Source organism: Centruroides sculpturatus, unplaced genomic scaffold, assembly GCF_000671375.1.
Source record: "Centruroides sculpturatus isolate CEXI.00-Female unplaced genomic scaffold, Cexi_2.0 scaffold36, whole genome shotgun sequence".
NCBI classification, from domain to species: domain Eukaryota; kingdom Metazoa; phylum Arthropoda; class Arachnida; order Scorpiones; family Buthidae; genus Centruroides; species Centruroides sculpturatus.
Genome location: NW_019384384.1, coordinates 1,139,828 through 1,157,858, shown reverse-complemented (window position 1 = coordinate 1,157,858; position 18,031 = coordinate 1,139,828). Strand labels below are relative to the sequence as shown.

The 18,031-nt window shown below is 27.7% G+C and overlaps 1 protein-coding gene across 1 annotated transcript in view; it reads right to left on the bottom strand.

Moving 5' to 3' along the window:
• The window catches only part of LOC111618003 (protein Wnt-7b-like), a 98,623-nt gene extending 89,754 nt beyond the window's left edge, over positions 1–8,869 (bottom strand). Inside the window, exon 1 of the mRNA XM_023359419.1 lies at positions 8,692–8,869. Within this exon, the coding sequence (XP_023215187.1) occupies positions 8,692–8,765 (74 nt within the window). The 5' untranslated portion in view covers positions 8,766–8,869. The remainder of the gene's footprint in view (positions 1–8,691) is intronic.
• Between the last annotated feature and the right edge of the window lie 9,162 nt (positions 8,870–18,031).

Below are 18,031 nucleotides of genomic sequence, written 5' to 3'. Positions count from 1 at the left end.
AAGATAAAATAAACCGAACTTGACATTTCTGATTAATAGATTAATTCAAAAATGATGACAATTTAACAATTTTAGTAGATTATTTCGTTGTCATGTATTTAAATTAATAAAAACATTAAAAACTTATATATCCTGTTTATCATAACTTATTTGTTTATTCGAATATAATATTTTTCTTCTATAGCAATTAAATAAATTAATGCAGCTTTATTTTAATGATTTAATCTTCGTTATTTATTATATTGTACTTAATATAACACGATTAATGATACCTGAATCTAAAACCTGATTATCGCGAATCAACACTATTGAATCCTGTCATATAGCTATGGGCTATATAGAAAGAATTTAGTTTAATCTACTTCGGTTAGACAAACTCGAATAAATAATAAATATAATGCCTCGATCCCAATCTATTCGTGAAAAATCACTTTGTCTGAACCGATTGGATTCGAATCTAGAATCCTTTAGGTGATAGAACGTAACACGCGACTATACAGACTATTATCTGGATCTGTAAGTAATTATATAATAAATGATAAGAGCTGGTATTCATAAAAAATCTTGTAGTCATTTTTATTTAACTTAATATTGCATGCTTTGCTTTGGTTATCGACTTGGTTGTAATTATACGTGTACAATACATATAGAGAATAATAGATTTGTTAAAAAATTACAATTTTTAAAGGGTCTTATATAATTCCTTGAGTGTAGCAGTTTAATTATAAAATTAATCCAATTTTCATTTAGGTTACTCGATGCTTAATGAAGTTAAAGTGAAGTAGAAAAATTTGGTTATTTTTCCTCTTCGTTCGTCTTTTGTAAATCTCGCTCGATGAAAAAAATTGAAGACAAATTTCATTTAATTACTAAAGGAATGGGAGCAGTTAATAATAGACGGTTCTCAGGAGCGTCATCGTTCCTCCGGTTTTGCCAGCAGTTTACGTTATGTGTGAATAACGCCAATCTATTTCCATATTGTTATCGTTAGTGGGAGGGAGCTATCGCGTCCATTCAGTGAGGGAGGAAGCGTGGGCGCGTGGCTGCACCGCCCACGAACGCAATCTTCGTTAGCGAAGGACACTTGGCGTAGGTGAGATTTGTTTACCGGTTGCTGGCGAATCTGGTGCTTCCTGATAGCTGACAGAAATAAAGCGGAATTTCAATTACAGTGTCATCATCAATCCTTTCTCTTTGTTTTCTGATTAGATACCTATGACATGTCATAGGATAACTTTCAACTAAAAAAAAGCATACTGTAAGGTTAAGGGACTGTAAGTTACTCTTTCAATCGCCTCTGAATACAAATATAAATCTAACATTCTATTTTTATTATTCATTCATTTTCATTTTTAAATTTTAATTCTGCAGTAAGCCTGTAAAATTCTAATTGAATCTTATAGCTAGACTGAAAACAAAAACAATTCTGTAGAATAAAAATTCGTATAATAGAAAATCTGCTAAAGAAAAAATCACAATGAATACTTTTCAGAATTTTGATATGGACAGCCCAGTAAACGTAATCTATTACAAGGATAATTAAGGTTAATTACCCCTACCAGTCTCTCTATCTGTCCTTAAGTGAACTGACTACTAAGCAAATGCATTAATGCTTTTACTTTCCCTCTGATCACGATATCGATTATGAAAAAAATCTCGTTTCGTCCGAGTATCCTTAGCTAAGGTGAGGTCAATGCTACACAAAAGTAGTTTGTTAAGCGCGATAATTAAACTTCTATTCCCGAACATTCCTAATCCTTTAACAACTTTCGGGTCACATCTCATTTTTCTTGATGGTATCAGCCAGATTGTCTGCATTCGTGATTCTTAGAAGATGCGATCTACCAATTAAAAAAACACTAACGTTGATCTATAAAAATTTAAATAGTTAGAAATCTGTGAAATTTGTTATATTGCAACATTTTTATGAAGGCGTTAATTCAGTTAATTGTATGCAAAAATAGAAAGATCGATAGAAAACTATCTATTCTATAAAATTATTTTATGCTAAAAACATTATAATTAACTTTTCTTATAATGAATCGAATATATATATATAATTGACATAAAATTTTGTACACTGGTTAAAATACTATGTAACATAAATATATTTGAGTATAGATATTTAATCATATAAAGATATTAAGCTTAATATATATTAAATAAAATTATTATTACACATATTTATATCATAGGTAATAATAATAATTTCATATTTAGAATTAATATTTAGGCTATAACATTAGGCTATATATATGTATATTGCACATAAAAACTATTATTACACATATTTATATAATTTTTCTTCAGGTTAAATTAGTCAAAATTAGTCTAATTTAAAAGTAAGCTAATAATTAAAAGCTACGTAGTACTTATCGAATATTAAATCCAATTCGTTTGCATTAAAAGATAGTTGTCTGTCGGTAACTCGCAATCATAAAATGTAAGTAAAATAGATTTTGCAACCTAAGTTGAAATATATAAAAGTTTATTACTCCGACTGCAATTAATTTCACGTGGGATTTCGACCCACACAAAACTTTAATCAAATGTATCTACTTTATCACCAACAAAAGTGCCATCGATATACGCAGTTATTTTGATTAATTTGTAGATTTATTTACTTGTTTACTTCGAAAGCTGCAAACTGTGACTTTTTATGGACTCGCTTCTTCGGAATCGAACGATATAATGACAAATAAGAACGCCAATAGATTTCAAATAAACTCTTCTTCCCTAAGGTTAAAAAGTTCTTACGATTTATTTACCCATTTATAAGAACAACTTAGTCGCTATCGAGGATGAAGAAATGTCAATTATTTATTATAAAGTAAAACGAATTCTTTCTAGAATATAAATAATGAGAAACTAATCACTTACACAGCATATCTATAAAATAGAAAAGAATTTAAAATAATGACGTAGAGTAGAAATTCTATACAGGAATCGCAAAATCTTAATAGGCCTACTCTGTTGATGTGAGTAGAGGCATACTAATCCGAAGGATGATCTCACCAGTATGACAAGCGTTGTGATGAATATCTATCTCAAGCTGTAGCCAACCCGTTTGACAAAGCATATCTAGTTTAAGATGTGTTCATTATAACACATCTTAAACCAGACATTAGATTAATATAGGTTATATAATTCTGATTTCATCTGTAGTATATAGAGATGTGCCAATTGAGTAAATGTGTATATATGATTTAATATATGAAGAAAATAATTCAAATGTATACTAGATATTTAAAAAAATTGTATTTTCTAACGATATAAATCAACCTTCTTCAGTTGGCGACCCCCTTTCTGTATACTGGAAGACCGTGACATTACTCTGAAGTACGGTTCGCGATCTTCTGGGGGTCGCGACTTACTAATTGAGAAACTCTGATAAGTATGTAGATAAGCGAAAAGAATATAGTTTAACCATTAAAATGATTGTTTCTCCGTTGATTTTTACAAAAATATTTTTTACATTTTACATAAAAATGTTTCAAAGAATGCATTTTATCTAATGTTACAAAAAAGGATTTTATGAATGATGTAAAAGCATAACGGGTTTTTAATACGTGATGGAATTCTTTCATAAAGAGAACCAGACAAAAAGTGTAGCTAGAAACTACATCCTTAGGCGTTATTATTGTAATTTTTAAAAAATGTAAATTATTTATTGATATTCCAACATATTAAACTAAATGAATATACAAAATTTCCGGGTTTTACGAACTTGATTTACTATTTTGTTTTTTACTGATTAATGAAAAATTTTAAAGATATTATCGATGTTTACGAGCATATTTCTTAGAAAAAAGGATGTAGAATACCCATTTACACTCATTGAAGTCAATTTTATATTTGGACTCGATTGAATATGAAAAGTGCTCACGCTATTTAAACCCTTGGGCTAGAATGATAAAAGCAAATGGTTTGGATAAAGAGTAAAAGAAATTTAATCATCATTTTCAAAAAATTAAGGAAAACTATAATTAAAGTCATTATTAAGATTTATACAGTTTACGTTTTTCTGCCTTCATCACTTATGTAAAGTATTTTTTACACGACTTCTAACAAGGCAATGAATCTGTTGTGCAGAGTGCTAATGGAGGGGTACGATAAAGAACGGGTTGGCTAGAGCATTACTCGTTATAATTCTGATTTTAGACTCGGAATAAATTATTGTTCTCGACAAATAAGAGGACTCAAAACTATTATTAAAAACGAGTTATACTTTTCACTTAAAGGAAAGGATATTCGAAACTGCTAAAGTTTGATACACGAAACTTCCATTCATAAACCATTATTCACTTCATCCTGAAGTGAAAAATGGTTTATGAATAGAATGACTTTATTGTTGACATTTTGAACCTATCCGTCATGTTAAACAAAATAGATAAATAATAAATGACGACAAATTATTTTAATTATTATGAAGGTAAAATTTCATAGTCATGCTCAGTTTTCATTTAGACTAAATTAAACAATTTTCAAAATCTTAATTATTATAAATGACAAACAATTAATATTAATAATACGGTTTGCAGATAATCGTAAACGATATTCGTGTAATTTGAATGTTATGAAGACAAGTTAGTAGAAAATTATTGAATTTTGAGTTATTTGAGAACTTTCTATATAATTTTTAATTACTTTAATGTGTTTCTGGCGGTATTTAGTAAATAATAATACATATTTAACAAAATATAGAATATTTTTAAGTAAAATTTCATGATATAAAAAGAGCGCCTTGCTCATTCAGATTTACATGTTTTCAAGTTTATTAAAACAAAAAGCGAATATTTATATATTCATTTATTGCATTAATATAAATTATTTAATTTTAAAACATGACCGCAGAAAATACAAATTTATTTTTCACTTAAAGCCTATATTGCAATTAATTTCAGTTTTTTTCACGTGAAATATAACAATATATGATATGTGACATATCGTCAATTAAAACAACTTTATTGTAAATGAATTTAAAAAGTTGTGAGTTTATATATAAAAATTTTGACTTGTTATGATTTAAACTAATGTATTAATGAATAAGAGGAAAAGGTTTACGTATCCAATTCATCAGCGAGCGCTGAAGTGAGAAATACTTCACAAAGAAGTGGAGGAAGCAAAGAGCTTGCACGAGTAGCATATCGATGAGTCGCCGCAGGACCAACAGCACGACACCCCATTTATAAAGTTGCATTAACGGAACCTAAATGCTAATTTTAAAAATTCGGTGAGCCTTGATTATAAGTCTCTTGTGTACTGTTTAAAACAAACTCTTCACTTAGTAGTCTGTAGCTATCCCACTGCAATCGTGACACAGTTTGAAAAACTTCTATACATTCTACAAATATTGCTTTTATCTGGCCAAACTATCGATTAATTATGCAATTAAGAAATTTCTTAAAACGTCTATATTAAAAGTTGCTAAGCCCGAGGCATCTTAGACTAGAATTAGATTGATAACTTTGGATATACACTAGTGGATGAGAAATAAAAAAGTTTAAGCGATTAATAATTTCAAAATGTCTATCATTAACGGTGTAAATGAAACGGCCTGATCTGAAATTGTTTTTTTAATTGATTTTTAGATTAACAGAATGACAATTTTGGTCACGAAACCTTCCACAGAATAAAATTAGCGTGAAGTTCGCAGGGTAGCTTCATTATATTGAATTCTATATCATATAGGCCTATTATATATATAGCAATAATTATTCTCGTACAAAGAACAAGAATGAATTTTATTTGCCAAAACTTCGTATCCATTAAGGCATTCTTTATATGTCAAATTCAGTTTTGAAGGTGAACAACCGAATACTATCTCGATTTATGATGCTTCTCTGCAAAAGAAGCGGTGGAAGACGTGACCGGAAAACGAGGATTGTTGAGGAAGTAAAATAAAATAAAAAGAAAACATTTAATGGATCTTACTAAAACGTAAGATAAAAAATTGCACAGCTATCTTTATTTTATTGAATTTTATTTACATTAATGATATAATTCGGAACGATCAGTTTTGCTCTTGCATGGCAATGAAGTTACTCAATATCAAATAAAACATTCTAAGAAGCATCTTTAAGAATAAAAGTAATTAAATTTATTTAATTACTTTTACTCTGTGGTTTTTTTCCTATCGAATTATCAAGAATAACAAACGTAGTTTAATAAAAGTTTGTTATATATATATATCATTAATTAAAAAGTTAACTTAATACAAAGTATTTGCTTTCGATATATAGAAAAGTATATATGTAAAGTAATCATAAATATAAAAAAATTATTTAAATGAATACATTTATATGTGGACTATTAAGAAAAAAAATTAATAGGTTTTGATTTCAAAAGATAACAGTTTTTATTATGAAAATAAAAATACTGATAACTATCATCGTGAATCTTTCATGAATTTTCTAATTGCCTTTTGGTTTTATCGGATAATTTTTTCTTCATTTTATTAGTTAGAATCTTTTCTTGTGACTGCAAACCTATTAAAAATGAATTACTTAAAATAATTTTATCAATTACCTTTTTTCGATAAAAATACAGAGGTACGAAGAAATTCATCTAATTATTTTTCCGCGCATACAATCGCTATTAAAATTTATCAATTTTGTACTCAAAACAAGAATTTTAATTAAACAAAAAACAGTTTAATTTGTGGTAATGTCATGTCACTAACTTGAACTGTAGTTTGTTAACTAAGTTATAATTAAAGAGAAAAAAATGTATAAATTTCCAACCGTCTTTTATGAATTGCCCGAATCGCTGCGGAATTTCTCATTAAATAAACTTTGTATAATTAATATATAAATTATTAGCGGCTTTAATTATTAACTTATCAGCTTATACGCCTATGTATGATGTTACATCTTATATATTGTAGGCCTACGCAAATAAATGACTACCTACGGGGATTAAAGCAGAATCAACAATCAAGACTATATTGCTTAGGGAGACAATTAGGAAATGGATTGTTTCCATTCTTTTTCAATTATATTATTTTACATGCTGCATATTTTTACGATAATTCTATAAAAACTGAAAGAATCGTTTACGAAACTGTTTCCTTTTTAATACAGTACTTTTAAATGAAAATTATTCTTACTTATGAGTTAAATTCGTTGTTTATAGACTAATATGAAGGATTTGAATTTTATTTTCAATTCAATTTTTAAGAAAATTGTTAAGAAAACTATTAACATTTATTTATATATTAAAATATTATTTTTATGTTTAAAAAAATATGTGTAAATATTTATAAATATTATACATTATAGCATGTTTTATTTTTGCTTAATTCTATTGTTTATCTATTGTGTTATTTCTGCAGCTTAATATATACGTTTGCATAATTATCGAATAACTATTTGTTTTTTTGCAAAGCAATGCAATCAATACTGTTCCGGATAAGTCGGATCCCACACCTCATCCTCATTGAGGGCCTGGCCGAACCTACAATGGGTATGGAAAAAAGGCCCTCTTAGTGCCCATACAGTGGGAAGGGCGAAAGAATTTTTTTTTAAATTAAATTAATAAAAGTGTAGTTAGTTAGGAAATAGATTATTTATTAAATAATGAATTTTACTTAATATTATTTTCTCTGTTATAACCATAAGATCTCGAAACTACGAGAAACAAATTAATTAGAACATAATGCAGAAGAAACTTATATTTTTGCCTATTACGCAAGTTTAGAGATTATTGCTTTGTTTACGTATTTAAAAAATAAAAAAATAAAATAAAAATAAATATCATTACGTTGAATAATTAGCAATAATTATAATAACTAAAAAAAAGGATATTTATTTAAATTAAATTCAATTCTAAACTGGATTTCAAACTTAAAAAAGGAATTATTCGAGTAACGATTTCTTCAAATATCTGCTAATTGCTTACAATAATTCAATATAATTTTTATTTAATTACATTTGTTTTTGAACTGGATTTTCCGGTTATACCTAATATAGGTCTATACCTAGATAATTAATTAAATCAAAACAATAAAAATTTCTGAATAATGCATAGCATCAATTTTATTTAATAATTCTGTTTGATGTGAATTAAATTATTTTTATGAAAATTGTTAATTCAATTATTTCGTTAGATTAAAATATTAATTTTTCTTCGTTGCTTTTGTTTAATACATCAACGACTCTTTACTATTTTATTATTATAAACGATTCTAATTAATTATTTGAAGGTTTTCAATGTTTCTTACGATTAATTAAAATTGTTTATATTTCAAATAAAAACTTTTATTCTTTGTTTCCATTTTTCTTGAAGTCTTTCGAATTAGTATTTTTTGATAATTATAAAAGCTTTCATTTACATTTGTTATATTAATAGGTTATTTTCAAATTAAATTAATTTTTATTTAATTTTGAAAAAATTTTAATTGATTTTAAATAACGATTCATAATTATTCATTAGAACTAATCATTGTCCTACGATAAATGAACTAATATTAAAATAAAAATCAATATTTAACTTTGCATTATTATAAATAAAATTGCAAATTTATTACTTGACATAATAGATGAAATTTTCTTTTGTTTTATGTTTATCATTTGCGTTTCTCCGGATTGGAATTTTTGCGCATTTTTTTCTTCATTTCGATTCGAGAAGCATATTTAGATAGAAACGAGTGGGTAGAGCATTAAACATGGAAAAGAATTAGAGAAAATTTACCTGAAATGGGATGACAACGGGAGGAAGCAAAAGCAGAGAACCAGCAGAAAGAAGCGCCGGTGCCGTCTAGGCATGATTTCACTCCGGATACATCCCGGGCATAGACACAACCGGACACAGCGACACACTCGTCTCGCTCCAGGTAGTCACAGCTCAAGCCAGCCGCGTTCTCCCATCTACTCTGACAGAGGCGGGAATGCTTTACCTTTCCGTTCATCTCATTGGATAGATTCGTGCGCGCACACGAACCACAGAAATTTGTGCCGCGACGGAAGAGTATCCGGTAGTCCTCCACCCCTTATCATTAGGCCCCCGGAATGGTACCTTACCACCCACCCCCGTACATTTTCGGGTGCCGCCCTATGCCAACTCGGTGTTGGAAGCGCACCTGATGATTCCGCGAGACGGTATCTGAGTGTTTGTCGCCGCCGCCTTGTGCCCCTGGGCTAGTACAACATTTTCCCGACGACTATGTGTATGTGTGTGACTGCGGTCTCAACTCAGAAAAAAAGAGATAACGCCCACGCTACATGTACACGTGAGCACGTGTCAGGAATTTCGGGAAGTTTGTCACGCCCTGTCCGCTCTCTAATGTATCCCGATGATATTTTTTACTACTCAAATCTTGTCCCATTGTGCAATCGAAATAATAGATAAGAATTTAAATGAAATAAATGACGTTTGAGTCGGATTTGGGCTAGGTGAAATGCTCGAGGAAAGCTAACAATATCCGAAAACAAACAGCATTCATTATTTATGCATATATTAATTATATGCGAACTTAAAATTCGTTAATCTAGCTCTAAATTCTTGTTAAACCATATAATTATATTTAGATTCATAATTAACATTGGAAATTTCCTGTATATGTTTACATAGGATAATTTATGATAAAGTGTGATTTAGAATCAATCTCGTTTTTCGGTTAAGTTGTCACACGGTTGGCTATTATGAAAAATCGAGATTAGAATTAATTAATTAGAATTCGTATGATTAAGGACCTAAAGGATCGAAGCTTGTTTAGATTTTGACATGGTTTACAATAAAGGAAATTTTTGTATGGAAAAATACATACTTTGATATCTTTCTGATAATAATAGACAATTTAATTAGCCTTTTCGGTTTTATTACTTTACCGTGTTTGCAAAATTATAAGTCATAATTATTTAAGGTGTTATTACAGTAATAAATTTATAATAAATGTTCTAATATTATTAATAATAATGAGGTAAACTTATTATTATTATGCTATAATAACAGGTATTTTCAGTGTAATAAATTATGTAAAAGGCCTCACATTTTCTTGATTTATTACTGAATTTACTCGAAATGTGAGGGAAACTGCAGCTTGCTTAACTTTAAATGTTATTTAGTTTTCAATTCACAAAGAGTTATGAATATGTAAGTCAATGTTGAATGCAATTCGTCAGGTTACAAAACTTAGCAACGAATTAATGAATTGTTTTCCTGTCTCCAAGTTTAAATCTTGATAAATGAGTTGCAGAATAAAATGGAGAATCAGACACGCAAACCGGCGATATCTCCATCTAATTCATCAATCAAGACTATTTTTATTTTTATAAGTTTTTCTTTTTATAATATGAGTTCTGCCCTCTCAAATGATGATTATGCTAATGTTCAGTTTAGTAGCATTCAACATCATACGGTCCATCATCATCTTTTTTGAATATTTTTATGTTTAAATAAAGAATAAGATGTGGCATTTAATTAAAGTATTATTTCTAAGCATTAATTTAAATGTTTGAAGAAATCATCGGTGAAACTTTCTCATTAAAATTGTCTTCTAAGTAACATATTGATTATTTTTACTTGAATTACATGGTAATTGGAGTAAAATCATTAAGCTAATCTATGTGTTTTCATCTAGATTAAATGATGATGTAGGCTCACTAATAAATAAAAAACAAAAGTTATTTTTTACTTTTCGGTTTGTTATAGTTTTAATAGTCTATTATTGATGTTAGACTACTGATAAGAAGTCCATATAATGTTGAGATTACTTTAAGTGCATTTTAACTAAGTGTGAATAAGCAGGAATTACTTTGTTGCGTGGGCAATTAAAATGGGAAGGTGTCATTTATGCTGGTAATTTGATTTCAATTATCACTCAAGTAGGATGTGTTCACATTGTAATATATAAATTAATTGAATTTAGATGATGATATCCGAAAATAATTGGTAGTCTGTAGAAAGTATGAAGATACAACTTTAAATTTTTACACTACAAAAGAAATTACATATTTTAATAATTTGGTTCATTAAAAAAAATGCTAAATTTTAGTTTTAAACATATATAATTTCGATATAAAAAGCTTATATTAAAGTTTATTATTTTAAAATAAAATATAACTTATTCGTTTGTTTTTTCGAGTGTGTTTTTAATATAATATGATCATTTTTTAAAATAGAAATAAATATAAAATATAAAGTTATTTAAAACTGAAAAAAAAATTCTGCATTATAATTTATTGCCTTAGTAATATGATTTTTAATTATTTACATTTAAATTTATGATTAAAAAGTTTTAATGAATACTTGTTGGCCGACGAAAACAGTAAAAGAAATATACAGTATATTGCTAGTGGCCATTTCTCCGTCCAACATTTTTCAAGTTCGCCAACCACGTGATTCTATTCAATAAGAAGAAATTTGGCTAACAGCCAGGAGATGGTTCAACCGACCAAACCGCGAACCATGATGTATGTGTTTATTTCGGACGTTTATACCGTCCTTTTTTAAAGGTATATAACGTATAAAGGTATAAAACACATTGTCAATAGAGCTTTTCCTTGGCAAAATTTCTAGAAAACTGCAATAAATTATCAGATAACTTTTATCCATATTTATTATCGTTCACATAATTCTGCTTTCCTTTCATTGCTGACGTGACATTGTATGGTACAGTGTAATAATTATATCGTAACTTTTCGATCGTCAGAAAAGATACGAGTAAGAATACTTCGAAATCAGCTAAAAACCTAATTTAAGTGCAATATCAGAACCCTCTCACCTCTTTATTACGTATCGGAATCATATAGAAACGAAAAGAACGATATCGTTGAACTTTTTCTAGTAAATTATCATTTTTTTTAAAGTCATTTTACATGGCGTCACTTAATTTCTCTAATTCTTGAGTGCAATTAGACGAAATGCTATTAAATTTATCATTTCAAAGGATTAAAAAGGAGGAAGGCGCTTCGAAAGTCATCAAAAGAGATTAACAAAAGCTATTTCTCAGATATTGGACGAATACAGTTGACGATCGGTAATCTTGTAAAATAAGCGAACGACATTTACCATTTTTTCGGTAGAATAAGTGAAGAGTGCGGTCACAGAGAATGATATATAGCTAGACGTAGGCCCGATACTTAGACAGGTGTGTGTGACAAGGTGGGTCCTCGGTAACCTCCATCATCACGTGAGAAGCACGCGGAAACAGTTTTCCTCTTCTCTTTTCTCCTGTTTTATTTCTATTACCTATTAGAAGTGAAAATGTGTAATTTCGTATGTTAACTTCTCCGAATTGAACTGTCTATCATTATATGTTTTTCTTTGTGATTTAACATAACAATAGGTGTGCGATAATCTGAATGGTAAACTTAATAAGCTCCAGGCCAAACATGAAGACGTTCACCTGATCAATTTTAAAGACTTCAATTGGACGTGTCCGTCTTTTGTTATTTAAAGCCTCGGGTCCTGTTTCATCAACCAGTAAGATGTAATTACTCTTTTAAATGGTCTTATATTTAGAAATACACTTTAATAATTCTAATAATTATTGGCATTCATTGTTCCTCTTTCAGTCGAAGCCTTTGGTAGGAATCCTTATCATCATCATTAGTTATTGATGATGAAACTTTAATTTCTTTGACAAATCCTAATTTTTTTGTCGAATAATTTCGCCCTTATTATTATTGTCGAGAGATTTATAATGTTAATTATTATTTATTTAGAAATTTAAGAGTATTTTTTAAACACCTAATTCTTAATAATTGAAGCAATGATTGTCCAATATAAACTTTTAGATTTATTTGAAACTGTGAATCATGATTTATTGTAAACAATTTATAGGGATAAATTATCATTATCAGAATTAGAATCGACAGACTTTTTTGTTTAAGAGTATTGCACTGTCTCGTATGATTTATATGTGTTTTCATATTATTTATGTCAAGAAAAAGTCTACCACGAAGCGACAGAGTTTTTGGCGAGATGCTGTCAAACGAGTCGTTAAAAGAAATTTGTAGAGCGATATTAGATAATATTTATAATGAGACTTATAGAATTTGACAATGATATATAGGCCTACTAGCACCAAAAATGATCGAACATATTTTAAAATAGCTTTAAGCTCTTTTTAGTTATATTATTATTATTTTTTGCTTAAACTAATAGCTAATATGCTGTAATACGTTATTAATTCAATACATAATTAATATTTACTTATCTCGTACAGAAACGATATTTACTAATCAAACTGTACAATAGAAATTAATAAATTTCAAAAGTTTATTAATTTCTATTCTTACTTTAAGAAATCCACGTTGGGAAAAATGTATAATATTAAATTTTAAGTTAAAATTACCAAATATATGAATTGACATAGATATAATACTTAAATTATAATTCAAAAGACTTGTTAATGTATATAAATCAAGTGTATTATACGATGTAGCGCATCAAAGAATATATCCGAAAAATACTTCCTGTATAATCATCACGCATTGTTTAATATATATATTATAAATATAATCTTTATTTAGAGAGACAAATCTGTATCATTTCGAGTTACTCTTTCTTTTATTTGATTTGATAGCAACCGAGATTGCTGTCAAGGTCGCTGATCCTGAGAGGAAGAATGAAGCCGGATTTGGTCTGTTGTTGTGTCTGTCATAATTCAAATATTGTTTATCGTATTTGGAAATAATGCTTAATTTGGTTATAAATGTGTCGTGATGATGTCTTTTCATTTCTTTTCCAAAAAAGTATTCGTCTACGAGTTAATTCTAATCTCGTAAAAACATTTCAATTAATTGGATCATAGTACTGTCAATTAGATTTAGTTGAAAAGTTATTCACTAATTTTTTTTAAATTTAATAAGATAGTTATTTTAATATTNTTTATACAGTTTACGTTTTTCTGCCTTCATCACTTATGTAAAGTATTTTTTACACGACTTCTAACAAGGCAATGAATCTGTTGTGCAGAGTGCTAATGGAGGGGTACGATAAAGAACGGGTTGGCTAGAGCATTACTCGTTATAATTCTGATTTTAGACTCGGAATAAATTATTGTTCTCGACAAATAAGAGGACTCAAAACTATTATTAAAAACGAGTTATACTTTTCACTTAAAGGAAAGGATATTCGAAACTGCTAAAGTTTGATACACGAAACTTCCATTCATAAACCATTATTCACTTCATCCTGAAGTGAAAAATGGTTTATGAATAGAATGACTTTATTGTTGACATTTTGAACCTATCCGTCATGTTAAACAAAATAGATAAATAATAAATGACGACAAATTATTTTAATTATTATGAAGGTAAAATTTCATAGTCATGCTCAGTTTTCATTTAGACTAAATTAAACAATTTTCAAAATCTTAATTATTATAAATGACAAACAATTAATATTAATAATACGGTTTGCAGATAATCGTAAACGATATTCGTGTAATTTGAATGTTATGAAGACAAGTTAGTAGAAAATTATTGAATTTTGAGTTATTTGAGAACTTTCTATATAATTTTTAATTACTTTAATGTGTTTCTGGCGGTATTTAGTAAATAATAATACATATTTAACAAAATATAGAATATTTTTAAGTAAAATTTCATGATATAAAAAGAGCGCCTTGCTCATTCAGATTTACATGTTTTCAAGTTTATTAAAACAAAAAGCGAATATTTATATATTCATTTATTGCATTAATATAAATTATTTAATTTTAAAACATGACCGCAGAAAATACAAATTTATTTTTCACTTAAAGCCTATATTGCAATTAATTTCAGTTTTTTTCACGTGAAATATAACAATATATGATATGTGACATATCGTCAATTAAAACAACTTTATTGTAAATGAATTTAAAAAGTTGTGAGTTTATATATAAAAATTTTGACTTGTTATGATTTAAACTAATGTATTAATGAATAAGAGGAAAAGGTTTACGTATCCAATTCATCAGCGAGCGCTGAAGTGAGAAATACTTCACAAAGAAGTGGAGGAAGCAAAGAGCTTGCACGAGTAGCATATCGATGAGTCGCCGCAGGACCAACAGCACGACACCCCATTTATAAAGTTGCATTAACGGAACCTAAATGCTAATTTTAAAAATTCGGTGAGCCTTGATTATAAGTCTCTTGTGTACTGTTTAAAACAAACTCTTCACTTAGTAGTCTGTAGCTATCCCACTGCAATCGTGACACAGTTTGAAAAACTTCTATACATTCTACAAATATTGCTTTTATCTGGCCAAACTATCGATTAATTATGCAATTAAGAAATTTCTTAAAACGTCTATATTAAAAGTTGCTAAGCCCGAGGCATCTTAGACTAGAATTAGATTGATAACTTTGGATATACACTAGTGGATGAGAAATAAAAAAGTTTAAGCGATTAATAATTTCAAAATGTCTATCATTAACGGTGTAAATGAAACGGCCTGATCTGAAATTGTTTTTTTAATTGATTTTTAGATTAACAGAATGACAATTTTGGTCACGAAACCTTCCACAGAATAAAATTAGCGTGAAGTTCGCAGGGTAGCTTCATTATATTGAATTCTATATCATATAGGCCTATTATATATATAGCAATAATTATTCTCGTACAAAGAACAAGAATGAATTTTATTTGCCAAAACTTCGTATCCATTAAGGCATTCTTTATATGTCAAATTCAGTTTTGAAGGTGAACAACCGAATACTATCTCGATTTATGATGCTTCTCTGCAAAAGAAGCGGTGGAAGACGTGACCGGAAAACGAGGATTGTTGAGGAAGTAAAATAAAATAAAAAGAAAACATTTAATGGATCTTACTAAAACGTAAGATAAAAAATTGCACAGCTATCTTTATTTTATTGAATTTTATTTACATTAATGATATAATTCGGAACGATCAGTTTTGCTCTTGCATGGCAATGAAGTTACTCAATATCAAATAAAACATTCTAAGAAGCATCTTTAAGAATAAAAGTAATTAAATTTATTTAATTACTTTTACTCTGTGGTTTTTTTCCTATCGAATTATCAAGAATAACAAACGTAGTTTAATAAAAGTTTGTTATATATATATATCATTAATTAAAAAGTTAACTTAATACAAAGTATTTGCTTTCGATATATAGAAAAGTATATATGTAAAGTAATCATAAATATAAAAAAATTATTTAAATGAATACATTTATATGTGGACTATTAAGAAAAAAAATTAATAGGTTTTGATTTCAAAAGATAACAGTTTTTATTATGAAAATAAAAATACTGATAACTATCATCGTGAATCTTTCATGAATTTTCTAATTGCCTTTTGGTTTTATCGGATAATTTTTTCTTCATTTTATTAGTTAGAATCTTTTCTTGTGACTGCAAACCTATTAAAAATGAATTACTTAAAATAATTTTATCAATTACCTTTTTTCGATAAAAATACAGAGGTACGAAGAAATTCATCTAATTATTTTTCCGCGCATACAATCGCTATTAAAATTTATCAATTTTGTACTCAAAACAAGAATTTTAATTAAACAAAAAACAGTTTAATTTGTGGTAATGTCATGTCACTAACTTGAACTGTAGTTTGTTAACTAAGTTATAATTAAAGAGAAAAAAATGTATAAATTTCCAACCGTCTTTTATGAATTGCCCGAATCGCTGCGGAATTTCTCATTAAATAAACTTTGTATAATTAATATATAAATTATTAGCGGCTTTAATTATTAACTTATCAGCTTATACGCCTATGTATGATGTTACATCTTATATATTGTAGGCCTACGCAAATAAATGACTACCTACGGGGATTAAAGCAGAATCAACAATCAAGACTATATTGCTTAGGGAGACAATTAGGAAATGGATTGTTTCCATTCTTTTTCAATTATATTATTTTACATGCTGCATATTTTTACGATAATTCTATAAAAACTGAAAGAATCGTTTACGAAACTGTTTCCTTTTTAATACAGTACTTTTAAATGAAAATTATTCTTACTTATGAGTTAAATTCGTTGTTTATAGACTAATATGAAGGATTTGAATTTTATTTTCAATTCAATTTTTAAGAAAATTGTTAAGAAAACTATTAACATTTATTTATATATTAAAATATTATTTTTATGTTTAAAAAAATATGTGTAAATATTTATAAATATTATACATTATAGCATGTTTTATTTTTGCTTAATTCTATTGTTTATCTATTGTGTTATTTCTGCAGCTTAATATATACGTTTGCATAATTATCGAATAACTATTTGTTTTTTTGCAAAGCAATGCAATCAATACTGTTCCGGATAAGTCGGATCCCACACCTCATCCTCATTGAGGGCCTGGCCGAACCTACAATGGGTATGGAAAAAAGGCCCTCTTAGTGCCCATACAGTGGGAAGGGCGAAAGAATTTTTTTTTAAATTAAATTAATAAAAGTGTAGTTAGTTAGGAAATAGATTATTTATTAAATAATGAATTTTACTTAATATTATTTTCTCTGTTATAACCATAAGATCTCGAAACTACGAGAAACAAATTAATTAGAACATAATGCAGAAGAAACTTATATTTTTGCCTATTACGCAAGTTTAGAGATTATTGCTTTGTTTACGTATTTAAAAAATAAAAAAATAAAATAAAAATAAATATCATTACGTTGAATAATTAGCAATAATTATAATAACTAAAAAAAAGGATATTTATTTAAATTAAATTCAATTCTAAACTGGATTTCAAACTTAAAAAAGGAATTATTCGAGTAACGATTTCTTCAAATATCTGCTAATTGCTTACAATAATTCAATATAATTTTTATTTAATTACATTTGTTTTTGAACTGGATTTTCCGGTTATACCTAATATAGGTCTATACCTAGATAATTAATTAAATCAAAACAATAAAAATTTCTGAATAATGCATAGCATCAATTTTATTTAATAATTCTGTTTGATGTGAATTAAATTATTTTTATGAAAATTGTTAATTCAATTATTTCGTTAGATTAAAATATTAATTTTTCTTCGTTGCTTTTGTTTAATACATCAACGACTCTTTACTATTTTATTATTATAAACGATTCTAATTAATTATTTGAAG